At 37.1% G+C, this 26,647-nt stretch overlaps 1 protein-coding gene across 1 annotated transcript in view; it reads left to right on the top strand.

Moving 5' to 3' along the window:
- Nucleotides 1-26,647, top strand: part of ANGPT1 (angiopoietin 1) — a 160,999-nt gene that overhangs the window by 78,236 nt on the left and 56,116 nt on the right. Inside the window, exons 4-5 of the mRNA XM_074145043.1 lie at nt 7,269-7,501; nt 23,733-23,860. Of these exons, the coding sequence (XP_074001144.1) occupies nt 7,269-7,501; nt 23,733-23,860 (361 nt within the window). The remainder of the gene's footprint in view (nt 1-7,268; nt 7,502-23,732; nt 23,861-26,647) is intronic.

Below are 26,647 nucleotides of genomic sequence, written 5' to 3'. Positions count from 1 at the left end.
CACCACTCTTGACTCCTCTTCCTCCCCCTTCCCCCCGAGCACTGCAGGGGGATGAGGAATGAGGGTTGTGGTCCACTCACTGTCTCTCCTTCCTCATGCTCCTTCCCTTCTCCAGCGTGATTCTTTCCCGTGGGCTGCAGTCCTTTATGATAAGAAGGCTCCAGCATGGGTTCTCCTTCTGGACATCTCCACCTGCTCCAGTGTGGGGTCCTCCACAGGAGATACCATCTCCACTGTGGTCTCTCCCGTGGGCTGCAGGGGAAGCCCTGCTCTGGTGCCTCCTTCCCTCCTTCTTTTCCGACCTTGGTGTCTGCAGTGTTGTTCCCCTCACTTTCTTCTCTCACTCCTCACACTGTTGTGTGGTGTTTTTACCTTTTCTTAAATACATTTTCCCCCAAGGCACAACCATCTTGGCCGATGGGCTCAGCCGAGCCTGCGGTGGGTCTGTTGGAACCGGCTGGAACTGGCTGTGTCCAGCCCGGGGCAGCCCCGGCCCCTCCTCACAGAGGCCCCAAGCTGCCCAAAGCTGGGCACTTGCACTCATTACAGCGGGTAAAGCCATTTTCCTTCTCGGCTGCCCTTCTAGAGACCTAAGGCTGATATTCCTGCCTCTGCAGCGGCCAGGTTTAAGCGGGGAGGACAGAGAGGCCTTTCACTCCACAGCTTCACTCCCAGCTCCCTTCTAGAGACACACAACTGTGAGGTAGGCCTCGCTAGGACTAAAGTTTCTGTCTCCTATATCTACATTTGACACTGAAATAAGGCAAACAGCTTTAAAAGTGAGGTAGTTACTGAGGATTCCTGTACAAGTTTCAGTGGACTACTTAAATCAGACAGTTTGCCAAAAGAGGCAGCGTGACTCCGGTGCGGCTGGGCAGGAATCAGCAGCTGAGGTGGAAAGACCTTGCCCAGGGTTATACCTAAGGAAGACTTAACACCACAGTGGGCAAGGAGCTACTGGGAAAAGAAAGCAAAGAACCAGATAATGAGGAAAAATAGAAAAGGTTGTTGCAAATAAATGTGTTTGCTAAATGTGCCAAATCGCAAAGCTGCTCAAATAATGTGCCATGATTGCTACTGGTTATGAAAAGCAATTTAATGTATTTACCAACTGTTTATAGCCAGTAATTCGAGCAAATGTTATTCTGGAGACATTGGATTTCATTGAAAACTCTTGAACTCCACAAGTTTCCCTTGACCAATTGAAAATATGAATAGATTAGTGTGGGATCAGCTTTGACTTCAGCCATCTAAAAATTAAGTAATTCACCTAAGCTGTGTATGTGGGCTCTCCCTGTAGTCAATGGAGAGAGTAGGCATGTACAGGAGTCAGTTAATTCTACGTATTTTACAAACTATATCAATTTGGGATTAACCCAAGCATTAGTTAAGTATATAAATAGTTACATTTTTATCTGCTGCAATCTGGTCAGCAACAAAATTTTATTGGCTGTTCAAGAGACAGTCTTGTGTACTTAACCTGAATTTATTTATTTATCTTAGCAATGTGTCAGGGTGTAAAGACTTCTTGTTGGTAAACAAGTAAGTTTTGCTTAAATTGACCTTTGACTTGGCTGATATTAATGATGAAATGGTCTGTGACATGACAAAATGATCTGTCTTGATTTTCTGGAAGTAAAGGAGGAGTGTGTTAAAAAGCACATTCTATACCCAATTGTTTCTCTCATAAGTACAGTTTTATGTGGATAAATGAAAAAGCACATGGAATTTCATCTTGTAATGAAGCAAGAACCTGACATACATTGTCCCAGTTCTGTTACTCTCTCCTTGGGAGAGATAAAATTAGGGAGAGGGCAGTGTTATGATTACACTAAAATATGGATCATTAGCTTCTCTGTTATGATCTACTCCTAACAAAGATCTGCGTAATCTCAGCCTTGTAGGGCCTTATCCTGAAAGCAATTATGTGTTTGTCAGGTTCGCTATGGGACAAATCTTGGTGATCTCAGCAGATACTGGGTTTCTGGACATGCTAATGATTTCAGCTTGCTTGACTGTAAACCATACTTATAGATTACCCATCAGGCTTTGTTCAATAGTTGTTTATATTTAAAATGTCTTCATCCTTCTCCATATCACTTACACATCAATAAAATAGAGAGAACTCTTTTTGTCTGCTTTGCCTATATGGACCGTAAACTTTTTTTGGAAGGGGCCTTTCTTTTGCAGTAGGTGTACACCACAGTGGGAACAAGTGTAGGAACTATTATCATAACAGTATTAATCAAAACAGATGGTGTACTGTGGGCAGATCATTTCTTTCTCTGTGCTAAAATTTCCTCTATATAAAATAAAAATAATGATCTTGATCACTTTCAAAGAACTGGATTTTAGATGAAAGCAATGCAAAATCTTATAGTAATAATAACTGAGCATTGATGTGCTTGTATATTATTCTTAAATAAAATGAACACTGCACATCAACAGGGGACCAATGTGTGTTCTTTAGAAATATGTCTATTCTTGGCCTTTCTCTTTACTTCCTGCCTCTGCTGGGAAGAGTGGCCAATTTTCTTCTTTTTATCCCACTGAAGTGAAAGATATTCCATGGCATAAGTAGAGTCACATTTGCCCCAGAATCATGTTTCTATTGAGTGCTCTCATGCCATAAATAATTTAGTTTTGTGGGATCCCACCCACTGTAATGTAAATGGTGGTTTCTTCCATTGCCATTTTTTCTCCCACAAGAGCTTTCTAAAAACTATTTTGATTTATTCTTGAAAGATTTCCCTGCTTAAGTGCCTTTATGAGCCCCCTCTTTTTTTTTCCCCAGAGTGTACCAGCTGCATTTAACTTATTGTGTGCCATTTGTTTCAATACATAAGCATGAAAACAACTTCATATTTACTCAAATGAAACAAATGAGGAAAAATACAATGGAATTCTGGATCTTCCAGCAATAAATAGGGGAAGTGAAATTTAAACATAAAATCCATCTTGAATTTGACAATCAAACTAGATTAACACATTCAGTACAAGAACTGCTGTATCCTATGAAAGGCAAGGGCTCAGGAATGATTCTTGAATTTCCATCTGACTGTGTGAAAGATGAGGAAAAACAGTATGTCTATTTGCATGTTTTGCATATACTAAAAAGATAAATCCTTATTTTTCACTTTGCTTTTGGGATTTCAGTGGAAATATCTTGTCACTGGTATAAAAATAGGCTTGCTGATGTGAAGTGACAAACTACTGATCTTGAGAAATATGGGGATACATATTTTTTATATTTTCTTAAAGTGATCAGACTATATCAGACCAACAAAGTAAGTGTGAGTGGTCAGCACCTAAGAACACAGGGAAAATTTCACTCATGTAAAAGGAAGTACAAAGAAGCTGTCTCAATGAGAAAATACCGTTCTTGCACTCAAAAGTATTTATTTATATCCTCTACCCATTTCTCTTCCCATACATACATAATACATGAAAACCACATGTATATGACCAAAGAACTTTTTTCTAGTGTGTTGTTAACTTGTCTTTATTTATTGAATAGCTCAACAAAGTGGATGTTTTTTATCTGTATTTTTAATAAATCCAGATTTTCTAAAAGATTTTTTTAATGCAAAAAATCTCTAAAATCTGGTCTATATGCTGTTCTCAGATGTCAAAACTGAGGCCTCTGAAACCAAAGATTAAAAAAAACCGTCTTAAACTGCCATGGTCTGGAATGGATTAGTGAATAAACTACCTACCTTATAAGGCAGATTGTCTAAACCAGACTTGCCTTCCTCCCCAGAGAGCTACTAGAGTGCTTTCTATATGTTCTACTTCATCACCTTTCAAAATGACAGCAGCTTTCATTGGAAGTCATTCTTTGACTTCTGTATGGGCCTTCTACCCTCTCCAGCGTTATCAGAGGGCTTTTTCTGAATCAGCTGTACACAGAACAGTTGCACCGAGGCATCCCACTGGCTTGTCTCCTGACAAATTTAGCACATCATTTTTATGGTTGCAAATAGATTCCTAGCCTCACCAAGACTAGTAGGTTAGACATTGAGACATGGTTAACCTTTAGGAAAATTAAGCTTGTCTGGGTTTGGGGTGTGTGTGTTTGTTTTCAATTTAATTGTCTTCTAGATAATGACTCCAAAGAGTCATTGTACAATGGATAATATTGGTATTTATCCATGTTAACAACAACATTTTTTTCTTCACATCTTCATTCTGTTTTTTATTTAAATGTGCTATAATCAATATGAATGTAACAATACAAATAAAAAATTCTGGCTACAGTAGAGTCAAAGGATGTAAAAGCAGCTTTCCTCATGCTGTTTAAGGATTTCTTCCTTTTGGAATAGGCCAGTGCAGATATCCCCAATCTATGTGAAGTTTTTGCTTTTGTTCGTTTGTAACTTTGACCAAAGTTTTCTCATTGAAACACAATGAATGTTTTGGATTTCTCCCAGGAATACAGGGAGTGGTCCTATCCTCAAGACTTACTCTTCTTTGTTGTAGATTTATGGATATAGAAAAATCATTGCATAAATGCATATGCATTCCTTAAAATAGCTTAGTTTTGCAGTTTAAAATAAGAGGACTTTTAATCTACATATAAAACTGTAAAGGAACCAAGTGCTGTGGTACTCCCATCTTTCTACCACATGTTGTTGACACACTACTCATAAGTATTAGGATGTATTATTACTAAAGCCGTAAAACATCTGTTTGCTGTCTGTGTCTGTAGATGCCAAACGGGGAAGCTCTAAACATTCTTCCTTCTTGCTTGACATGGCCAGTGTTGCTACAAATAAGACTGTCATCACCATGGGTTCATTCACTATGGTCTTAGGCTACGGTGGGAAACAAATAATGCAGTGCTCAAATCATGGCTGTCAAAGGCTCTTTCTTTTACATGAAATCATTCAGATACGGAAATCATTTAGATGTGGACATGCAGATAGGATGTTGTGGAATTAGGGAAATGTCCTGTACTGTACTAGGATATGGACAAAGATAAAGGGAACTTTTTTTGTCTTTACTTACCATTTTAATATAAAGCAATATTTTGGCTTCAAAAATGGTATCTTCTCTTGCATTGGTAATACGTAACATTTTTGGTGGACTGTAAGATGTCAGACTGGGATGTGTCCACACCGAACATCCTTTCTGTCACAAACTGTGCCTGCGTCCCACCTTGTTCTTTTCCAAAATGCATTGATATAACTTACAGTCTATCAGAAAAGTTAAAATCTAGAGTCAAAATGAGAATTTCAATAATTTCCCTGAAAAAGTGGACAGAACTGATAAAATTCACATAGAACATTTTTTTTTTTGTTGAACATTATTAACCAGTTCCATCAGAATATTTCCAACTGATTCTGCCTAACTAAACTAATTAGTCTGACCTTCTGCATAACAAAACTCAAAGACTTCCATGTAAATATTCTCAAAAAGAATCCATATGAGTGTAGAACATAAAGGCATTAAGTTTAATGCTAGAGTTCAAGTGATGAAAAAGTCATCTATACGTCTTATAAGGTGTAAAAATAATTTATTGTCTTTGGCTTCAAAATCCATACTTTGTTTCAGATTGAAACTTTCTATCATCTGATTCCAGTCCACTGAATCTTGTTATGTTTTCATTACTAATTAATGAGCCTTTTAGAATGAGATATCATATTACCCTTTCCATTTGTGAGCCTGAGAAAAGGTGTTTTCCCTTCCCATCTTTTCTTCCCCCACCCCCACCCCCCTTACCCAGATCCTTATGGTTTTCACAGAGCTAGATGTTGGTATTACAAAGTATATTTTCTTCGGTATTTTTGGAAGTCCCACATTTATAACATTTCAGAAAAAGAGATTTGCTGCTTGGTTTCTTTTATTTAAAAAAAAAAAAAAAAAGTAAAAAAGTTTTATGTTACTCTAGCTTGTACGGAAAATCCAGGGCCTGAATTTGATCTTTGCGTTGTTATCATTTGTAACAGCTCATATTAAGGCCCTGTGATATCTAGTAGAAACAACTCCATATGGATTTAATTACATTCTTCAGTTAGGTTAAATGACCTGAAATTATGCAGGCATTTTGCCACTGATCTATTATCCAGAAGTAAAAACAAAGGTGGGGGGAGAGTGCAAATAAATAAAACCTGACTGACTTGAACAGGAAGCAGTTTGTTGGCAAGTTTGTAACCATCATTTGGTTTATGGGCATGAAAAACACCTCTTCTGGCGTATACCGTAGAATTACTGAACAGAAAGTATCAGAGGGATTGAATTAATTTCTTTATCTAATATTAATAAACTCTTTCTGCCAAACTCCCACCACAGCATCAAAGCACTGGCCTGAAAAAAGGTCTTGTTCACTGTTGACAGATATTAGCCGTCCTTTATGTCTACAACTCCTCTGTGCTTCTAGATACAATCTGACATGCCTTTGATCTTTATGAATTGTACACTTCTGACTCAGGACAGAGAAGATACTAGAGAAAGAATATTAGTCAGGAGAAAGTGTTTCCATACATGTGTAATATTATTTATAAAAATTGATGTAAGCAGGTTGCATAGTGTGATGCCCAACAATTTTCTTTCTGAGGAGACTTTTGTGGAACAGCAAAACGCGTCGGGGGTGAAATATCTATGTGGACTCAAGGAAAACAAGGGAATCATACCTTAAAATGCAAAGTTCTGATTTATCTTTTGGGGAAACAGTACTATTCTTAATATGAAAGCAGATACCACTCATCTGCTGCACAATTCCTTTCCCAGCTTCATAGATCATATCAAATGATAGTTTTATTGTGGGTTCCATATCCCTTGATGGTTGCTCCTAATCCTTATCTTCCATTCAGTGCTAAGGCCCTTTACAAACTGTTCCTTAGTTTACCCCTGATTTTTGTCTCTTATCATATTGATCTATCCATACTACCAGTGATGTCTTCTTCAATGCTCTGCTCTTCTCCCTCCTTTGCTTACCTTAGGCTTTTCTGCCTGAACTTCTATATACAAATGTGTTACTGGCCCTATGCTCGTGCATTTGGATGGGTGTAACAACTAGATAATGCAGTTCCATGCAGTTTACTCAAAGCACTACAGCATGCAAACATCACAAAATGGAACCTTAGAGAACAGTTATATTTGGCTGATTGATAGAGGAAATCAATGGGCTGAATTAGTAGATGTGACATTTTTAGAATAAATGATTTATATACTGAATTCTGTGATGAAAAATAAAATAGTTCTGTTTTCTGTATTAATACACATGTTGGCATGAAGTAATAGCTACTAATTTTTTTATTTCATTTTAGTTTACTCGAGCACAGAATTTTAGAAATGGAAGAAAGGCATAAAGAGGAGCTGAACACTTTAAAGGAGGAAAAAGAGAACCTACAAAGCTTGGTCACACGACAAAGCTACATAATTCAGGAACTAGAGAAGCAGTTAAACAAGGCAACAAGCAATAACAGTGTCCTGCAGAAACAGCAGCTTGAATTGATGGATACAGTTCATGCTCTGATCACCCTCTGTTCCAAGGAAGGAGGTAAGAAAGTAGCATTATAAAACATTAGAAGAACTAGGAAATTTGGAAAGGCAGAACTTAATGAGCTTCTTCCAATAAAGAAAAGGACATTACAATTGAGGAAAAAAAAACTGATGGGAACCCACAAATCAAACAAGGTTCAGACAATGCTGAGGCTGACCCTTGTTCTAGTGGCCATTTTTGATTTTTTAAATTTAATGTCATTGAGTTGACCATAGGTGATGTAGGCCATAATTCCATTGAGTTAACATTAGCAATACTGATTTGTTCCTCTGAGCATCTCTCTCCTTCTGCTGGGAGTAATCCAACCAGCCTCGCATGTTAACTTTATAGAGGCCTCTATCTAATTTACTTTAGACTTCGTTTACAATCATTGGAGAGAACAGGGTACTAAATGAAGGAAAGTAACCCAAAACTTGATACATATATATGGGTTATAATGATGAACTTGGATGTAGGCACTTATGGTGCTGTAGACATCCAAAAGATTAATCTCTTCTCTTGAATGAGATTTTATTTATAATAAGGGATCATTTTTCTTCCTTTGGTCTTGCTAGATTTTGTTTGTATGTTTCCCAGTGCATTAGGCACACTGCAAACAAAAAGAGGGGTTGACAAAGACTCCAGGATTCTCCTAAACTCTGCATTTCTTAGAAAACAAGTTTCTTACAGAGACTGAGAAAGAAATTCAGGTAGGATTTCAATTTTCAAATGCTAAAGACGCTGAAGAATATCTCTAGAAAGAAATCCGTTTCATCAGAACTGATCAAGGGAGATGGGTAAATGGAGACCACTGTAAAGAATGGAAATGGGACAGTGGAAAGAACAAATTAGTAGCTACGGAAAACAAGGCAAAGTAAGTCATACAGAAGAGAGGGAAGCAGAAAAGTAAAGTAGAATATAAGAGAAAAGGCAAATGCTAATAACATCTAAAAGGGGATTAACAGCTGTGCCTGGTATGGCATGAAGACGGTTAAAAATACTGGGGGAAATTAAGTTGAGGAAAGAAAATAATATCCATCTGGGAAGAAGCCATCAAAATCTTTCTGAGAAAGGGTACAGGGTAAACTTAGAGAGAAACTGTAGATGTGTGAACTGTGCTAGTCGTTCAGTGAGTGTGGAAGCATGGATGAAAGCAGTCTATGTGAGGTTAAGTACTGGCAATTCTAGGAGCCCAGCATATTTGCTTATTGTAATTCTAGAGCTCTAAGTGCCATAAATTGTCTAAAAAACAAAAAGCACAAAACAAACAAACCCCCCCAACAACAGCCCCATTCCCCCTAGTCAAAACCTTGTCACCTGCATCGTTATTCAATACTCTGTTTAAGAGGCAGAAGGACGTATTAGGTCATTCATACTGTTGAGCTCAAGGCAGTGTGGGTTTGCTCTCTACTATATATTCCCATGCAACTTGTGTGGCTTAAATCTGAACTGCTCCAGTGACGAAGATTACATCTCTTCCTTTGGAAGTGTTGCATGCTTGGGCCAGTGTTGATAGACTACATTTTTTTAAAAACCGTTTTTTTCCCCCCTCATGTTCATTCTAAATGTTCCCTTCTGCTTATTCTGTTATACTGTTCCCCAGCACTTTGAATTAAATAACATCCTTCATAGTAGGCTGTTCTCATATCAGTACAGAAAAGTTGTGATGCAATGCAAATCCTTTATTATGTTTTATGGTCTTTTGGCAAAGAAACCTGGCAAAGCTATGTTCAGAGTGTTCTAACAGAGCTCAGGAGTACTTTAAAATTAATATCAAAATGAAAGATATATTATTCTCATACAGAGATATACTGCAAGTTCTTTTTAAGGTTACAAACAGATTTTCTAATAATTTTGAATTTGATTCAAAAAAAACAAAAACACAAACAAACCAACATTTTACCTAAACTTATTTTCCTCAGCTGCTTCTTATAAAAACTTTGAGTGAGGATTACAGAAAATGTTTAAAATTGGGCTCCTGGGTACAAATTCAAGTTCCTGAAAACCTGAATTTTCAGCAGTATTTTTTTAACTTCTGAGGAACTGTGGAAGCAAAAGGTGCTCAGCACAGCTAAATGCCTAAATATATTTTTAATAGCCTAACTCAAACTCTTGATTTTGGACCTTTTGTGTATTAATATGTTCAGAATTTTCCTTGGATACCTTTTTTATTTAAAGAGAAATAATTGCAGAAATACTTCCTCTTACTGTCTGTTTAAGTCTAGCTGACTAACTTACTTTTTGGTAAGTACATTCACAGCTGAAAAAGGAGCCAGACAGCTTAAGTTAAAATAATAATATTATCCTGGAGCACAAGGCCACTCTGAAGGCTGAGTACTAAAGCATTTGGTTGTACCAAAAAATAATACCAGCTTCAGTCTGTGCAAATATATGTTGAAGATGGAAAACTGTGCATACTGGGAAGTACAACTGGAGCTACTCTAAATTCACACAAAAATACGAAGTTTAGATAGTCTTACGCAAGTCTTTATGTGTGCACTAATGTTCAAAATATAAAATATGGTGTGAGAACTGGTGTTTATTTGGACATAGAGAATAACAAAATGTGATACATAAATCAGTGACACCACTTCTGTCTTATACTTTGGTAAACCTCAGTCATCTAATTTCATAAGGGATATATAGCAGAAATGGAAGTAGTCCAGAAAAGGACAATGGAAATAATTAGAAACCTGGAATGATTTCCATATGAGGAGAGTGAGCTGTAACATGGAGAACTACTACATGAGAAAGAAGGCATGTGGGATGCCGTTATAGAAACACACAAAATAACTAATGGTAGGGAGAAAAGAAACAGCCAGTAACATTGAGAGATACTTTCCATTGATGAAAGATAGTACTTGATTACACTAAGTAAAGATTGCTAGATATTTTGAGATTGTTAAAGATTTTTGAATTATGAGAAAGCTGAAGAGCTAGGAAAGGATGGGTCCCCTTAAAAACTTCAGGCTTTTAACTACGTACACTCATCTTTGAAAGGAAGGACAACCTAAGCGAGGCATTAAGTTTAGAAGGCCAGATTGTCAAAGCTGAGTAACTTGCTAAGGACGAACAGAAGAGTTGAAAGGAATTGCAAAGCCTAAACCCTGTTCTATTTTGAGAGTGGTTTTAAGTACCTTTGTTGGATTTTCAACCGTAAATTAAAAATGTAAGTAGATATATTTTGTTACATGTATGTGCATATATTAAAAAAACCCACCCTGTTTTCAGTATCAAGAAACCTAAAAAACCTCTGCCAAGATAAGTCACAGATAGGAAAATTGTGTTTTTTCTTGCAGAAATCATAGTATTCAGGATTTCTCAATTTGTGAAACTAAATTAGTAATTTAAAAACTATTTTTTAATAAAATAATAATAATAAAGCTAAATAACTTCATCTGAAACCAAGCTGGTGATAACCATTGCTTTTTGATTACAAAACATGAGATAAATTTCCTCCAGTAACGACATAATCATATCAGAAGATTTATTTTTAGATTAATTTAAATAAGTTGGGAGACTTTCAGAAGTTTGCCTGCTAGGAACCCGTGAATAATATAGCTGAAAAGTGTAGAGATACAGCGCTGAACAGAAACTGCTTTTGTTTAGTTTTACACTCTGAGAAGCTTAGCTAACATAGTCCCTAGTAGTGGATGACAACCCTAAGAAATCTACTTTGGTACTTCCACCATGGCTAGACAAACTTTCAGAGGATTTCTGAAGGATATAAAGGCAAATGAGGAAGAGAGAAAAAAATAAAAGACATACAAAGGATAATTTTTTAAAAATATAAATGGACCTAAATACAAAATCCAGATCCCACTTTCAGTGTCAGTTTTGGTACAGACCGGTTTGGGGACGGGGGCCACCTGTAAAACTTGGAATTGCTTGTGAGTTTGGTTTCCAAAATCCCACCCACCTCTGTCCCAGTGTGAGCAAGTCTAGGGTTTCAGTTGCATGTAATCCTTAAAATAGACACTATATTAGGTCACAAAGCCTACAGAGAGTCAAATATATTCAGGATACCATGGGGACTCACATGTCTCCCTTTTGGCCTGTGTCTATGGCTAAACAGATTTGTCCCATTGTTTATGTATTTTTTAGGCAAGGGCAATAATCTTGGCAGCAGCTGCCAATAAATTTCTAAAACAGAATTTCTAAAAAAGCAGCACTTTCAGACACTAGCCTTCCAATTGAAATGATTGTTCATTATGCTGAAAGTTTAAGTAACTTCTTAAAGATTAAGTAATCTCCAAATCTGTCAAAATGTAGATAAATGCCTGAAACTTTTACTTTTCCCCAACAAAAGACAGAGAAATAGAAACACTGAGGTGAAGGCATAATTAAACACCATAGAGATATTGCATGACTGTCTCCAAGACTGTAGAAGTCTTTCACCTGTAGAAGAGTCGTATAAAGATCACATCATTCTTTGCAAAGGTCATCAAAAATGTTGTGATCATTCTCTTTAAAGTGTTTGTTCTTGAATATTATTTGTCTGAGGATGGATAAAGCATTTTGGCACATTGTTGTCACTGTCAAACAATAAACTGTAACGCAGTAACTTGTTTAGTGACACTTTCTAAGCTTCCACATCAGAAAAATTACTTGCGAAAAGGATATGTAATGCTAAGTAGAGAGTCATACAATGTTACTCAAAAAGAAAAATACAAGGAATACAGTACAAATTATGTTAAGCAAAAGATAGTATCATCATCAAAGACAAGTTCAAACCAAGTAATTCAGAAATTGTTTTGGTCCAATGTTTTGGACCAATTGTTTTGGTCCTTGGTAATTATTTTTCAAGCCAAACATCAGAAAATGTGCCCAGTCAAAAGTCACATATATTTTCAAATACATTGGCCTTTTTTTTTCTAGTAGAAGAAAATACATCGAATGTCTATTGTGTTAATATTAATCTGCATAACTTAGGGTAGCTGTCCAAGTACTCCTGCCCTCAGCAGGAGCCAATGTAAAAATTCAAAGGGACAGGATATTTAACCATAAGCTTATTTTCCTTTTACTGTATTTTATGTTTTGTGTCAGACTGTGTAACAACTTACCTTGTTAACATGCTTGGTCTAAACTTGTATACTTCAGAGGACTAATGGAACAGCAGAGAAAGTTTTGTCATGAATGTCTGGTTTTGTGACCTCCTGGTAGGAAAGAAATGAAGCATTAGCTTCCTCTTGAATGCTGACAAGAAGCTAAGCTTAATTCTCAAAATAATACACATATATGCTAGGAATTTACCTCCCCAGAAGTGCCTATTGAGTTCATGAAGTAAATAATGTGGTTAGTGGGTCTGGCATTTCTGAAAAGGTACAAATCTCCTGGGTTATGGGTAGTTTTCATATTTTAGAAAATTATACAGGAAAAGTAAATATGTCCAAAATTTATTTTAATGGAAGTCATGATTTTAAAAGGCCTAGCAATTAATTTATTCACAACATTAAAAACTAAGTAGCCTATTCCACTTCTTAGACCACAGTTGTTATGATGGTAAAATTTATGCTGAAGTGAAGAGAGTCAGAATGGAATGAGAACTTCAAAGAAATGACCTGAAGGTTACAGGCACGGGGGAAACTCCATTGACATAAGCAGAATTACCCCAGCAGTGATGCTGGCCTACTTCATTAGAAAGACTTCAAAGACACCTTATATAATACAAGCTAGTATTTAAAAAAAAAAAAAATCCTAGTGGGAATCCCGGGATAGAATAACAGATTCAGGTGTTCTAAAAGGTAATCTTAATGTTTGGACTGTGTTCAGCAAGACAACTTTTCTATATTATATTGACTCAGCCATATATTGGAAAACAATAATGAGGATATTTAAATCTAATACATTTTAAATGGCAGTGTAGAAGAGTAAGGTTGTTTGATACAGTTCTTGGTCATTTTTCTTCTGTGCACAGAAAGAATAATACCGGTACTCATCTGAGATATATTTTGAGGTAAGAGCATGTTTTGTCTGGTACCATTTCCCTAACAATATCTTTTCATTCCTTAAGCACTTGCATCCTCTTTGTACCTCATCCTTGACATTACAAAGGTTTTTTTCAACATGACAAGACATAACTAGTGAGGCAGAAATCTCACTATGGCATATCAGTCGCCTCATTATTTTTATTCTGTAGCATAGAAGCAAACAAAATAAGAGTTCTGCTAGATGCACAAAACTTTCTGACCAATTTTGGCTGCAAGCTCTAGGTCTGAGATGGATCAGGAGTGTGCTTGGAAAAAGTTATAAGAAAAGAATGCATGAATAAAGTGACAAACTTTTTTTTTCCTGTACCTGAAATTGCATTTTTATTAGCAATGGGTTATAAAATATTGCAATGTAATAACAAAATGTGATGCTTTTCATCTATGAATCCCATTTTTTAAATTAAGGTTATTTCTCTTAATATTAATTAAGAATTAATTAAAAAACAGAGGCTTGATAAAGTTGAAGTGACCACCCCAGAGCTTTAAAAAACCCCTCATTTAATGCACCAAATCCATCTGGTGTTCCATACTTATCCTGTCATGAAGTCCTACTTAGATCCCCAAAGGTGTCAAAGCAAATAGCTTCAGCTAAGGCTGACAGTGTGTGTGTCTAAGCATACCAAAAAAATCCATTTGCTCAGTTTCTCTCTACTTCCTCCTGCTTTAGAAATTTATTGAGCAAGTATTTTCACTTTTTAAGACATCTTAGGGCAATAACAAAAATACCTATAGTTTAAAAAGACATCAGAAGATCACCATCAGCAAATGTCCACCAGCAATTCACAAAACTCACTATTATAAAGATGCTTTCCACTTTTTGATCTGCCTTTATTTATATTTTGAAAGCTGGGAAAAAATTGAATCTTAATTTTATACTTACTGTCATCATAGATGGGTCCATATTAGTGCTGCTATTTATATGATTAGTATCTGCATTGGGACAGATTAATTTTATATTCTTGTTTTCCAAAACTAAATAAATAACAATATTAATTCCAGATTATCATTTGGAATATTTATTTGAGTATTTAAATATTTAAAAAATAAAAGTATTTTCACGCTTTGTTCATCAAAGATACCTTAATTTCCAAGTTATGCCGTATAATAAAATGCAATAAAGTGTATTAGATAGGATCAAGGCAGACTTTGATTTAATAGAGATTCAGAACTGAAATAAGTCTATTTGAATGTGCAGCATTTGAAATTCATGTCAGTGGGAAAATACTTAAACTATTCAAAACAGAATTGGAGGTTATTATATTTTTCCTTATTAACTTATTGATGGTCACAGCAGGAGGTCAATATTTATTAGTACTGAAAAATGAATACATTAAGTACATATTTTTACATTTAAATTCTTGATTGTTAATATTGCAATCAGTTACCCACCCTCCTTCATAGAGTGTATGTCAGTACCACATCCCTCTTCACTCTGCTTTGTGAAAATGGTATTATTCGTTCACATTGAAGATATTACAGGGAATATCAACATATATAAAACAACTAACAACACTGCTGGTGTCACCCAGATGGCTTGTTAGTGAAAAATTTCTTTGTATGCATACCATTCTTCGGCTGGAAACACTAAATGCACATTAGGGTGCCTATGTGGAAAAATATAAATCAATTAAAGAAATATGGACACTAGAAATATTAAACAAAGCCAATGGTTTAATCTCTCTTGTAGCAGTTCATGAAAGACTTCTTTAGTTCTCATTTCTCAGTGAATGGCTGGTTACTCACAAAATTGCTGTCTCAGACAGAAACTATTAAGGAACTATATTGCAGCTGGATAATTAAGTGCCTTTATCTCTTTGTAAATGGGCCGTAAGGCATGCTATTTCAGCTCACTAATGAGAACCACTTTGTGGTCTTCCTAAGTGATGTCTTTCAAATGCACAGTGAATCGAAGTATTATTGTTGTTACCAGTCACTAAGGCTGAATTTATTGGGAAACAAACTTGATAACTGTTGATAATTTATTAGGTAGAAAATAATTATGCCCTGGAGAGGGTGAAAGCTCACTACGTTAACATCATTTTCCAAGACCAAGTCAATTCCTGCAGCGCTATGGGAGGGAAATTTTGCTTTAAATGATTTATTTAGTAAGTAGTTGGATAGCTTGAGTGCTCTTCCTATGCAATTGTTTGCCTTTTTTACTTCAGACTCTTAAAGAGTGTGTGGAAGGGAAAAGTAATACTCTGTTAGTTGCTAAAACATTTCTGTTAATGTGAGGCATCTAATTGGCTACACCGTTTCTCTTTCCTCCCCACCTTTAAAATATAGATCTGAAATTCTTGTATGTAATGAACTTCAGTGTTCCTAATGAATCTGAGACTGGACTAGTTCCTAGGCTGGTAGAATCATCGTAGCCCTTCTGACTACATTTCAGCATGGCCTGTTCGTTACACTGGTTTGTACTCAGGGGAGGTTTGCACATCCATTCGGGCTGCCCACATGCAGTAAGTGGTATTCATGTAGCCCCCAGGGCCCAGGGTGGCTTGTGTCATTGCTCCTTGGAAACAACATCCTTCCACTTCTCCACCCGGTCTAGTAATATTAAGGTCACAGGATGAATCAGATCATTGAGCTGCTCCAGTGGAATAATAAACCTGTATAACAAAGTAAAAACACAGCAAAACAGCCAAGCAAACAAACAAAACCCCTGGGCCTGCCACTCCCTTTCCTCCCTCCCACCACACCAAAACACTTTTTACCAGATATCCTATTATCTGATTCATTCTGTGGCTATGGAGACAGTCCACAACCAACAGAAATGGGAAGAGCAGCACTTTCCATTGCAGCTGCATTTTCCATTGTAATCATTCAGCAGATGAGCATGCCTGAGAAAGGAATTCTAGACTTCTGTTTTATCCCAGCTTCTAAAATGCCCATGTAAGTTCAAGGTAAGGTCCCAAGGCAATCTTGAATGAAAGACACAGGAGGTGCTATTAGCCTATTAATTACTGAAATGAAACTAGTATTTTATAAATTGTTACAAAGAAACAGAAAGGCAATCAGAAAAAATCATGCCGCAGTATAATTCATGATGCGCTCAAATACTGTATAAAATATTGGACCACACATCCAAAAAAAAAGTAAATTTAAAAAAGATGGAAAAACCTACAAAAACAGGTGATCAAAGATGTGAAATAGCATTCATTAAGCATATCAGAGATACTTCAGACAGTGTAAAAGATAATAGAAGGAGAATGCAGTAAAAATTGTAGTTGGCTTGGATGCAGAGTTACTGACACTTTCAGCTACAAATGAAGGGTCACCAGCTGAAATACACTGGTTAAAAGTTAACAATGGGAGATTGTCCTTCACATGGTACGTGTGTGGAGTTCCTTGGTATGGGACACTGTGAATGATTAAAATTCATGTGGCTTCAAAAAAGCAACTGGATAAGTTCATGGAAGAAAATTCTTTCAAACCCTATTAAATATACAGATATTATATCTGGCAGAGGAAGCGCCTATACTGTAAATTCCTGGATATGCTTGCCTGCTCTTCTGCTGTTCTCCAGTCATCGTGCTTTGGACATCTGTTCCCGCTGTAGACTCTTTTTTGGGCCAGGTGTTAGTCCAGCCCTTGTAAAACCTTAGGGTCCTTCTGGAGAGGGAAAGGCCTAAAGGGAAAGGAAAATAAGGAGAAAATAAGTAATTATGAGGACGCAAGCAAAGAAGAAAGCAAAAGAGCAGTGAAGGTTAAAAGATCAAGTCTGATGAGGAAGCCTGATGACTTCTAGGGCCTCTGATGCTGGAAATGGGACACTGAAGAGGCTGGAGTGGCAATGTAACCTGGTATAGCCACTCTCCTAGCTTCATTTGCTATTAATGGGAGCCTTGACTATAAAGTTTTATAAACTAGAATCTGTAAATTTATAATCTTATAAACTTGATTATGGAGCAATAGTTCCCAGAACAGAAATAGTTTAAAATAGTCTATTCCAGTATGTCAAAATGAACTTTTTTTTCCAATTTGCCTTTGGCCAGCTCTTTTTGTCCGATTCAGAGCAATCTCACAAAGAAATACTAATTTGAAAGGCATTTTGGTGAATGTATACTTTGCTGGAAGGAAAATACATGTCCAAGCTCCATTCCTAAACATTCTCTCACCTCCCTAATAAACAAATGTGCGTACACAAGCATGCACAAGTAATGACTTATCTGAGAAGACAGCTGGACTCCAGGACATCCAGAAGCAGCTTTCATATTAATATCCCTCCCCTTCCCCCTTGTTTTTTAGGATGATATTCAGACTTTGTGGAGATGAAAGTAAAACATAGTGTTAATACAGGAGTAAATAAAGTTGACATGGAGAAAGTTTTGAATCAGGTAGTGGTAGTTTGTCTTTATAATAATTTAGAATTGGGTACTAAGTGCGTATAAGTTCACATTTGAAACTTTTACTTAACTAGCTAGATGCATAAAAAGTTCCTGATGTTTTAGCTATAATGAGTAACTGCAATAGTTTTTTAATTTCATACCTCTCAATGGATTGTAATTTTCTAATTCTTTTTCACATTGGCCATATTGGTTGAAAGTGGTATTTGGAGAGGGAAAACACATAGTATGTATTATGTACCTGAACAGACTAGAATCCAAAACACGCACTTTTCAAGTCCTTTTGAAAGGGAACACAAATGTGCTCTTACATTGCTATCATTTTAGTTTGTAGGCAACACTGTGGTTATCTGGAGAGCATATCTGATTTGAATTCAGCCTCCAGGTTTGTGCCTTTCCCTGTGGTTTGTGTAACATCTGCAGCACAACTGCATTGTCTCAAGATTGTCTTGCTGCAGGTAATAGTTGCAGGACACAGCCAGCTATTAGGTTGCAGTTTAATGTTTCTTCTCAAGTGGAGGTTGGTGTATGCAAGACCAGGCCACTGAAACAACAGACTATGCCTCTGGCTCTAAATCAGCAAAAAATGAGTGGCTGTAACTCTGCATATTTTTCTTCCTCAAAACAAAAATAATCTTCACCCTTTCTCTGTCAGATGTTTGTGGTTCCCGCTGCTAAGTCTGGGAACATATATACATGTATGGGCCATGTTCCAGGCCTCCTCACTGGGGATATTTGACTGACATCCTTTTGATAACTTTAGCAAACTGTTTCTGATTTGATTCTTTGCGAGCCCCGTGCTATTTGCCATCATAAATGGAACTGTGGTGGTGCACAGCAGCTGCACCCAAATGGCTGGGAAAGAGGTCAGAGATACAGTGTCTCATAGAAATGTAGGATTCCCCACCATGTGTCTGGAACCATGACAAGATCAAGGCAAAAATTATTTGCAGTCTGGATCTCGACAGAAACTGCCATTTGGTAGTCCTTGAATGACCCTGTCCTGGAATGCTACAGCCGTAGGTAAAAGCCATCACTTTACAGCCTTCTCCTTTTTGATTTTTTAGAAGCTGCTCATCTGAGGACATAAATTTTCACCTCAGATGCTTTTGATAGAGCAGCTAAAATTTAGGTCAATTCTGTTTGCCAATAAGATACGGGGAGAGACTTTTTCTTCCTGACTTCAAAAGCACAAAGAATTTTTTTTAATGTATTTTGGCATGTATGGTGATTATCAAGTTCTATAAGAAAATTAGATTCATGTAAATAAAACATTAAAACAATGAAAATATAATAATTCACTAAGACACTACAGAAATCTCTGCATATCTGTCCAAGTAAGTCACCATCATGAAAAAAAAACCACCAGCTGCCTTCCATTTGCTGGCAGTATCTCTAAAGGACATAAGGCACTAGTGATTAACTCAGTCTCAAATGATTTCACAAATATGGCAGTTCAGATCTTAAATAATTTAGTAAATATGAGTGTGATTTTATTGATTCAGTCAACATAATGAACTGCAGCTTAATATTCTTTATTGCTTGCAGACAAACTGCACTATTCATTCACCAAGTATCCGATGGGGACTTGAGAAGCAATGAGATAGCCAATTCATTTTCTCAAAAACAATCAGAAAGCTCAATTTAAAAAATCAAGTATATTATTTTTAAAATACTTTTTCCTAGTAGAAATGATATTAGACAATTTTCATAAAACTAGCAAATATCATGCGTTTTAAATTTCATATTCCTAGAGGAGAACTTTAGATAAGTAAATATTTCATAAGCTATTTATTCTTAGTAGTCAGCTTGTATTTCTTTAAACCTGGGCAGATAAGCAGGCATCCTTCATTTGTGACAGCTGTTAGGAACTAGTTGACTCATTTACTATTGACTTATTTTCATGACTGATAGCAGAAAAATAGTCTCACCCTACCCAGAAGCAGACACAACTAACAATCAGTTAAGGGATTTCCCTGGCCATTGCTTTGGGAAAAGGCCCTACATGTCTTCCTTTCATGTTCTTCCACTTGCAAGCTCCAGTGACCCTTACTAAGAAAACGGAAGAGGCTCCAATCTCAGGTGCTGAACCTTCAGTGCTTTCTGCTGATGGTTAATACCCTGTTAGTAGGAGCAGCAGAACAGTTGCTGAGCCCTGGCAGTTCATAGACTCTGGGTTAGCAGAAACCTCTTGATTTAGGTTCCTGTTCTTCCATGGAGCCGCAGAACAGTTGCGCTGCCAGGGCTGTTGCCTCTACGTGGGAAGCATCTGATAGAGCTCTGGGCAGTTATGGATGGTACCTGCTGTATTTCCTGGACTCAAATCATCGTCCAGGGCGTTGAAGCAAAGAAACAACTGAAAGACTGATAACTGAGAGAAATAATTCATAAAGTAGGGAATCATAGGTAGCGTAGCCCAAGGAGGAAGTTACTGTGATAAAAACTAACCAAAAGACTTTCAGAAGTGCAATGAAAGAATAACTTATTTCTCATGTTAATTCTCCTCCTGTTCAGGAAAGGAGGATGTTCCACATAGGCATCATTGCTTCAAATAAGCATGACTTCATCACCAGTTTATTCATCCAGAAAAGGCAATCAAAAGAACCCTCCAGGGCTCCAAATTTTGGCTAAGCATTCAGGTTTAAAAAATCATAATATTATTTTTCTTGACATAGACTTATCTTTTTCTTCAGGTACATAAAACTTTGGCATAAGCATTGTATTTGAAAACAGCTAAACTAACATTAGAAATCTGTTGAAAGTCAATTAAGATCTTGAAGCTGAACAAAGAAATGTAATGGCTACATATTTTGTTCTAGAACTGCTTTATTTGCACCTTGTTACTTTTATAAAAATTTATCTAGACATCTACCATGTGTGAGATAATACATCATTCAGGAACTTCATTTGATGTATAAAGGATTCAAGGTCTATGTAATGTTATAGAAAAAACAGTCTGGAGCTCCAGTAGGTAGAAGTGGTTTGGAAATTGTATGGAATATTAAGTTAGAAAAACAACAGCAAACCATAGAAAAACCATATTTTACCCTAAAAGAACATTACCAGTAACATTCCTGAGTATTAATTTTCTGATACCTTTGGGCTGATTTTGCAAATTACAGGCTGATGTATTAAGAAAAACTGAACTTTGTGCTGGTCATGCTTAATGTACTGTGCTGCAATCTGTAATAGTTCAGCTCCTTCACAAAGAGCTGAGCTTTCCTTCCAGTGGGAGCACCAACTCCTAAGAGCAGGATGAGAGGCACCCAAGGAAAGCCATCTTCTCCTGTCTACAGTGGTTCACTGAATAAAACCCACTGCTGCAAAAGAAGGGTATTGAGTTGCTTAGTCTATAGGAAATTAACATCTGATACTGAGATGGAAGGAACTGGGCGTTTTATGGCATCTATCTGTCCTTCATCTCTTACATCAACAGCAGTTTTATTGTGTTTTTTCTAGTCTTTAAGACTGAGGAAAAAAATTATTTCTAAGTATGCTTTCTAAAGATCCATCTCCTTAGAAAATTATTATCAAATCTAATTCCGACTACTCTGAAATTAAAATAGTACCTTGTTTAAAATTTAAATAATATGAACTTTAGGATATACTCATGATTTTTTGGGTCCAACTTTCAGTTAAGAAGGAACCAAATTAAAATTTCCTTGATTGACTTTTAAGTAGTTACTTCCAAGTTGTTTTCAATGTGTGTATAACAGTTAAATAGAGGTAAAATAATCTATCTACATATTGATATTAAAATATAAGTACTTTAAGACTCAAGGAAATGAACACTCTGCCTCTGCACAACTAAATACATTTTTTAGACAAGAGAGACTGATGTCTGCAGTTGAAACAACAGTATTAGAGAAATTCAGGCCAGGAAGAATGGATCTAATCTAAAGCCCCCTGAAATCAATGAGAGGCTTTGCTTTAACTCCTCTAGGCTTTGGCTGCAGCCCCAAGTAATTATTCAAGTTGGACTTTGGCCACTGGTACTAACACCATCTGCTTACAGGAAAGTACCATGAAATTTTTAATTAACACAAATTGTGAAGGCCTCAGTTCTGTGTCCTATCTAAAAAATGGCACCTTTGAGAGTGCACTGTTGATGTGTACCTTGCTGAGGACCTCACCCCCTGCCATCTCACAGGGAAGTGTGTTATCTACTGTGTTGCCAGCACTACCTTTTCCAAATATGACCAAGTTTCAAAGCCACTGATTTTCCAGTTGAAGTTCATATGCAACTATATGAATGAAGTTTTACTTTTATTGATGGTGTTGGATAAAAATAATAAATATGCAGCAAATGCATGGAAAGGGAGTATTAAGGGTTTTTTTTTTGTTAAAATCAAATTTTAAAAAATAAAGCACATAAAGGGAAAAACGAATATGACATGCATGTGAAATGGCTACTTGGAGACCAGGATAGTCTGACAGTTCAGGATGGGATTTCTCACTATTTTTCAATTTTCAGCTTTTCACAAAATCTCTGAGGTAGAACACTTAACCTTTCTTTTCCTCACTTTCCCCATCTGTGAAATGGTATTAATGCCAGTTATGTGGCAGGAATTTGCCATCCTGAAATACTGCTTTGAAGTGGTCAAAGGGGAGACAGTATACCAATCTACAAAGCCAAAGCTTTGGCATTATTGTGTACTGTCTTATGGCCTGGATAGTCCCCCACGCTGTGCCAGGCCGTTGCTTTTTTACACACCGTTGTTGTTAAGCGCCAGCTTTGCAGCACAGGCCACTTCACTGAGAGTAAATAAGGCAGAGTCCCTTTTGTACCTATAACTCATATTTTCAAGCCAAAAATGAAAAAGATGTGTCTGTCACCAGATGACGAGTATGTCTGGAGGACTTAAATATTGTTTCCTTATTGTAGGGATTAATGAAGTGCTGGCCCAGGCCCTGCACAGCACTTAAGGACATGTTTAACTTTAAGATTCTGAGTAGACTGATGGATTTCCATGGGAATACTGATGTGCCTAAAGTATGTGTTGTTGGAATGAAGTCATATCCTTTAGTAACGTGTGGGGTCACGCTACTTTTGTTTGTGAAAGTGAAGGAACGCTCTCAGATGTTACTCCTTCTACAGGGAATCTCCTGGTTGTTCAACACTGGGATCCTCAAACATCTTGCCCTCCTGATTTCTCAGCCCAGACTCATATATGTGGTCTGTCTGCAATACACAGGATTAAGATCTGCACTGGTGTTCTAACATTAATTGTTTTCATGCTCTGAGGCAAAAATAAATTCGATAAATCATGACTCTAAACAACTGACTTCAGTAGAATTGATTTTTCTTCTTTTTTCCATTAATTGTATCTAGCAACTTTTATGTACGTAGATAGGAAAATCGTGAGATAATTCTTTACTAAATAAATAAACTTAAGCAAACATCTCCCTTGCCCCAAGCCTCTAGGCTGCTCAAAAGCCAGTACCTCATGGAGGATGGGCACAAGCTCTTTCCTTCTGGGGTTCTGTGGTGCTCTTAGGTGAGCATCTGTCTCAGGTCACAGAACTGAACAAGCTTGTCAGCCTCCATGTGCCATCTCTGGGGCATTCTTTGGCAACCTCCCAGGTACAGCTTGAGTCAGGGGCAACACCTGCAGCTGCACAGACCTTTACAGTGAGAAGGAATGTGCTGCATTCACCTCTTGGTAGACAGGATGCACTGTTAAGCTATTTGCATCATGACTTACTTCGGCTGGTGCCTACTCTGCCATCTGTCATGTTTCATACTTTAATAGAATTTACCAAATGCCCTAACTGTGTAAGGACCATAGCACTGTTTAATAACAGTGTATGTTTCAAAGGAGTACAATGTGCAAAAGTGGACTTCCTTGATACAGAAATGCTCTAAGATTGCTATTGTAACTTATATTATCATGTTTTTTTGTTTTGCAGTTTTACTAAAGAATGCAAAAAAGGAAGAAGAAAAGCCTTTCAGAGACTGTGCAGATGTATACCAGTCTGGTTTTAACAAAAGTGGAGTCTACACTATTTATATTAACAACGTGTCAGATCCTAAAAAGGTAAAGTAAATATTTGTTTTATTTTCTTATTTGCTAATATGATGTTGCTCTGGCCTTAAAGGAACATTTGAAGCTTTTATTGAAGTTCTCATTCTGCAAAATGTTGTACTGGTATAAATAACCTGGGCTGTATTCAGTCTTGAAAAATATACGATACAGTGAGGAAAATTATAAACTGTATTATTCCAGACATTCCTCTTTCTCACTGACAGAGAATCCTTCCTAAGTTCCAACATACATTCAATAGTTGACTCACTTCCTCCCACTTGGCAAGTTCAGTTGAATAAGACTAAGCCTGAAAATAAATCTGCAATGAAGTTTGGAAGAGAATTAGTAAAGTGCTATAATAAGGAAGCTAAAGGGAGGGTTATCTGGTAGCACAGGAAAAGAAATGGCAGACTGAGGAGTTTTTAAAGATAAAGATTCACAAAAGTCCTGCTTTATTATTGTAGGGAGCAAGGAAGAGTGGTTTTGGCTGTAAAGAACACAATACACTGAATATTTGCACTATTTGAAAGCATGTATAGTCCCATTCTTCTAAAAAAATACCTTTGTTGTTTTCTTTTGATGAAAACTTCAGCCTGGAGGAGACTGATTTTTTTGAAGGCTTTTGATGCTAAGGTACCTGAATCAGTTGAAGCTAGGAACATGAGAGGATAACCTAACCCTAACTAATGCATGAAGGAATGCTGGCTGTCTCTGACAGAGCACTATTGGGAGCAGCCCCCAACAAGGCTAAGAGCTGATTACCTGGGAATGAAAAATACAGTGACGTCCAGAAAGTGGGAAAAGAAGAGGGAGGGAACCACGTGTGTCTGGAGAATTTATTCTTACTGCAGTAAAATGGTGAAAAAAAACAGAAAAAGGCAATAACAAATATTACCGATGTTATTGTCTATAGTCATTTCATAGTGATATTAAGATATGTAAATTTTATTTCTAAACTGAATTTGGTTTTATTAGAGGCCTTTGGAAGCCTGTAGATGTCAAGATGTTATAGCTTACTAAGGACTTAACGTTCATTAAACCATTAGTAGAATTGGGGTGGGAGAGTGCTATGGGCAAAGATCAATATAACTCTGGTGAATGTGAATGGAAAAATAATTGACATGACATAAAATACATAGACACCTTTAAGCATTACTGAACAGGACCAGAACGGTAAAAGCAGTCTGTAGAAGCTGTTCAACTCAAAAGAGAATGTAACATCAACGTCCAAATTGCATGTACAAATTGTCAGTGGCTTTTCTTAGACTTTAAAATTCATAAACCATTCCTAGAAGCTGGGTTGCAATGAAAAACAATGGTTACCAGAAAGCACCATGGCACTGATGCTTCTGATATATTTACCTGAAACCCACCTCACTGGTAATACAAGGACAGTGACACTATGGAAGCCACCGTGTGGTTCCACTATATCCCTCTTTGCAGACAGTGGGATCTATCAATACAGGCAGCACAACTCAGCTGATATTGTATTATTTTTTCCCAGAGGTTTCCTGTTTTAGCAAGAAAATTGGCAGGGGGAAGCAGGGAGGAGAGGGAAGGTGTTGAAGGCATTTCTGCTACCACCTGTTCCTGTCTTGCCTTAGTGATAACACAGCAAGAGCTGATCCCGGGCATGAGAGGAGTGTGATTGCTTTGACAGATGTTTTTTTTAGACATTAAGGTCGTATTGACAGTCTGCGAGGTAGTGCTGTGCAGAGATAGCTGAACTGGTTCCAGCTGAGATAGCTTCAAAATCACATCAGTGCAGCACTGTGCCAGGACTAATTAGCCCAGAGGTAGCACCATGTTGACGCAGTTAGATTGCTCTGAGACCCAAAGTAATATCCTGATAGGTACTCCATGGAGACATACCCGCTTGCTCAAAGCCAGCTTAGTTATCTGGATTACCACAATGAAATGCACAACTCTGACATATTTTAAGAGGCCTAATATATTGTTACCTTCTGTAATACTTGCAGCCACTGGCAACTGTCTCATTTGTAGTAATGTTATACTTCAGGTCACAAAAACATACTTTAATTTCATTTTATATTTCCTAAGGAATACTTACTAGAACCCTGATTCAGTAGAAAATATCCCTTTGTCATGTATACAAAGCTACTGTCAGTTCTGGCTTTTTTGCTGGTTTTACCTTCATATATTCATAGAAAAGTATCTTCCATGCTTACAGCTCCATAGCATTTATATGCCTCATTTTTATACGCTTGCAAATTTAGATTGCAATTTTTCTTTCATGTTCCTAGCTTCAACAGTTCATTAGTTTAGTTCATTAGTCTTCCAACCCTGCATCAAGAATTAGTGATCCATTTCTGTTTAAAAAGATCTTATTAATACTCCATATTTTTAAGATGGGAAGAGAAAAAGATAGACTTGAAGTATTAAGATAATTAATTGGCTTACATTGATGTGTGTTTGCACAATGCCTGATGGTGTTGACAAGTGATTGTCCCTAGCCCATAATGAGAGCAAAGTCAAGAAGAGTTCTCTCAGGCTCCTACAGTGGTGGGATCAGCTACAGGGGAAGCAGAGGCTGCTGATGAGCAGAGGAGTGAGGCTGTCATCATTTTGGAGCTGAAGGAACCATGTGTACTTCAGGAGCTGAAGTAGGGCAGGGGGACTGGCCTGAATGCTCACAGAACCTCCGTATCTCCCCCTTGATCAATGTATTGAAGTCTTTTCCTGTGTCCTCTGATGCCCTCACAAGCATGACTTCTACCAACTCCAGCTGCACTGCAGTGAAAATATAATGTTATTAATTGTTAGTGGGGTCTATATATC

Source organism: Numenius arquata, chromosome 3 (genome assembly GCF_964106895.1).
Source record: "Numenius arquata chromosome 3, bNumArq3.hap1.1, whole genome shotgun sequence".
In the NCBI taxonomy this organism is placed as follows: Eukaryota; Metazoa; Chordata; class Aves; order Charadriiformes; family Scolopacidae; genus Numenius; species Numenius arquata.
Note: the sequence above shows the minus strand (reverse complement) of the source record. Positions and strands in the feature narration are given on the sequence as shown.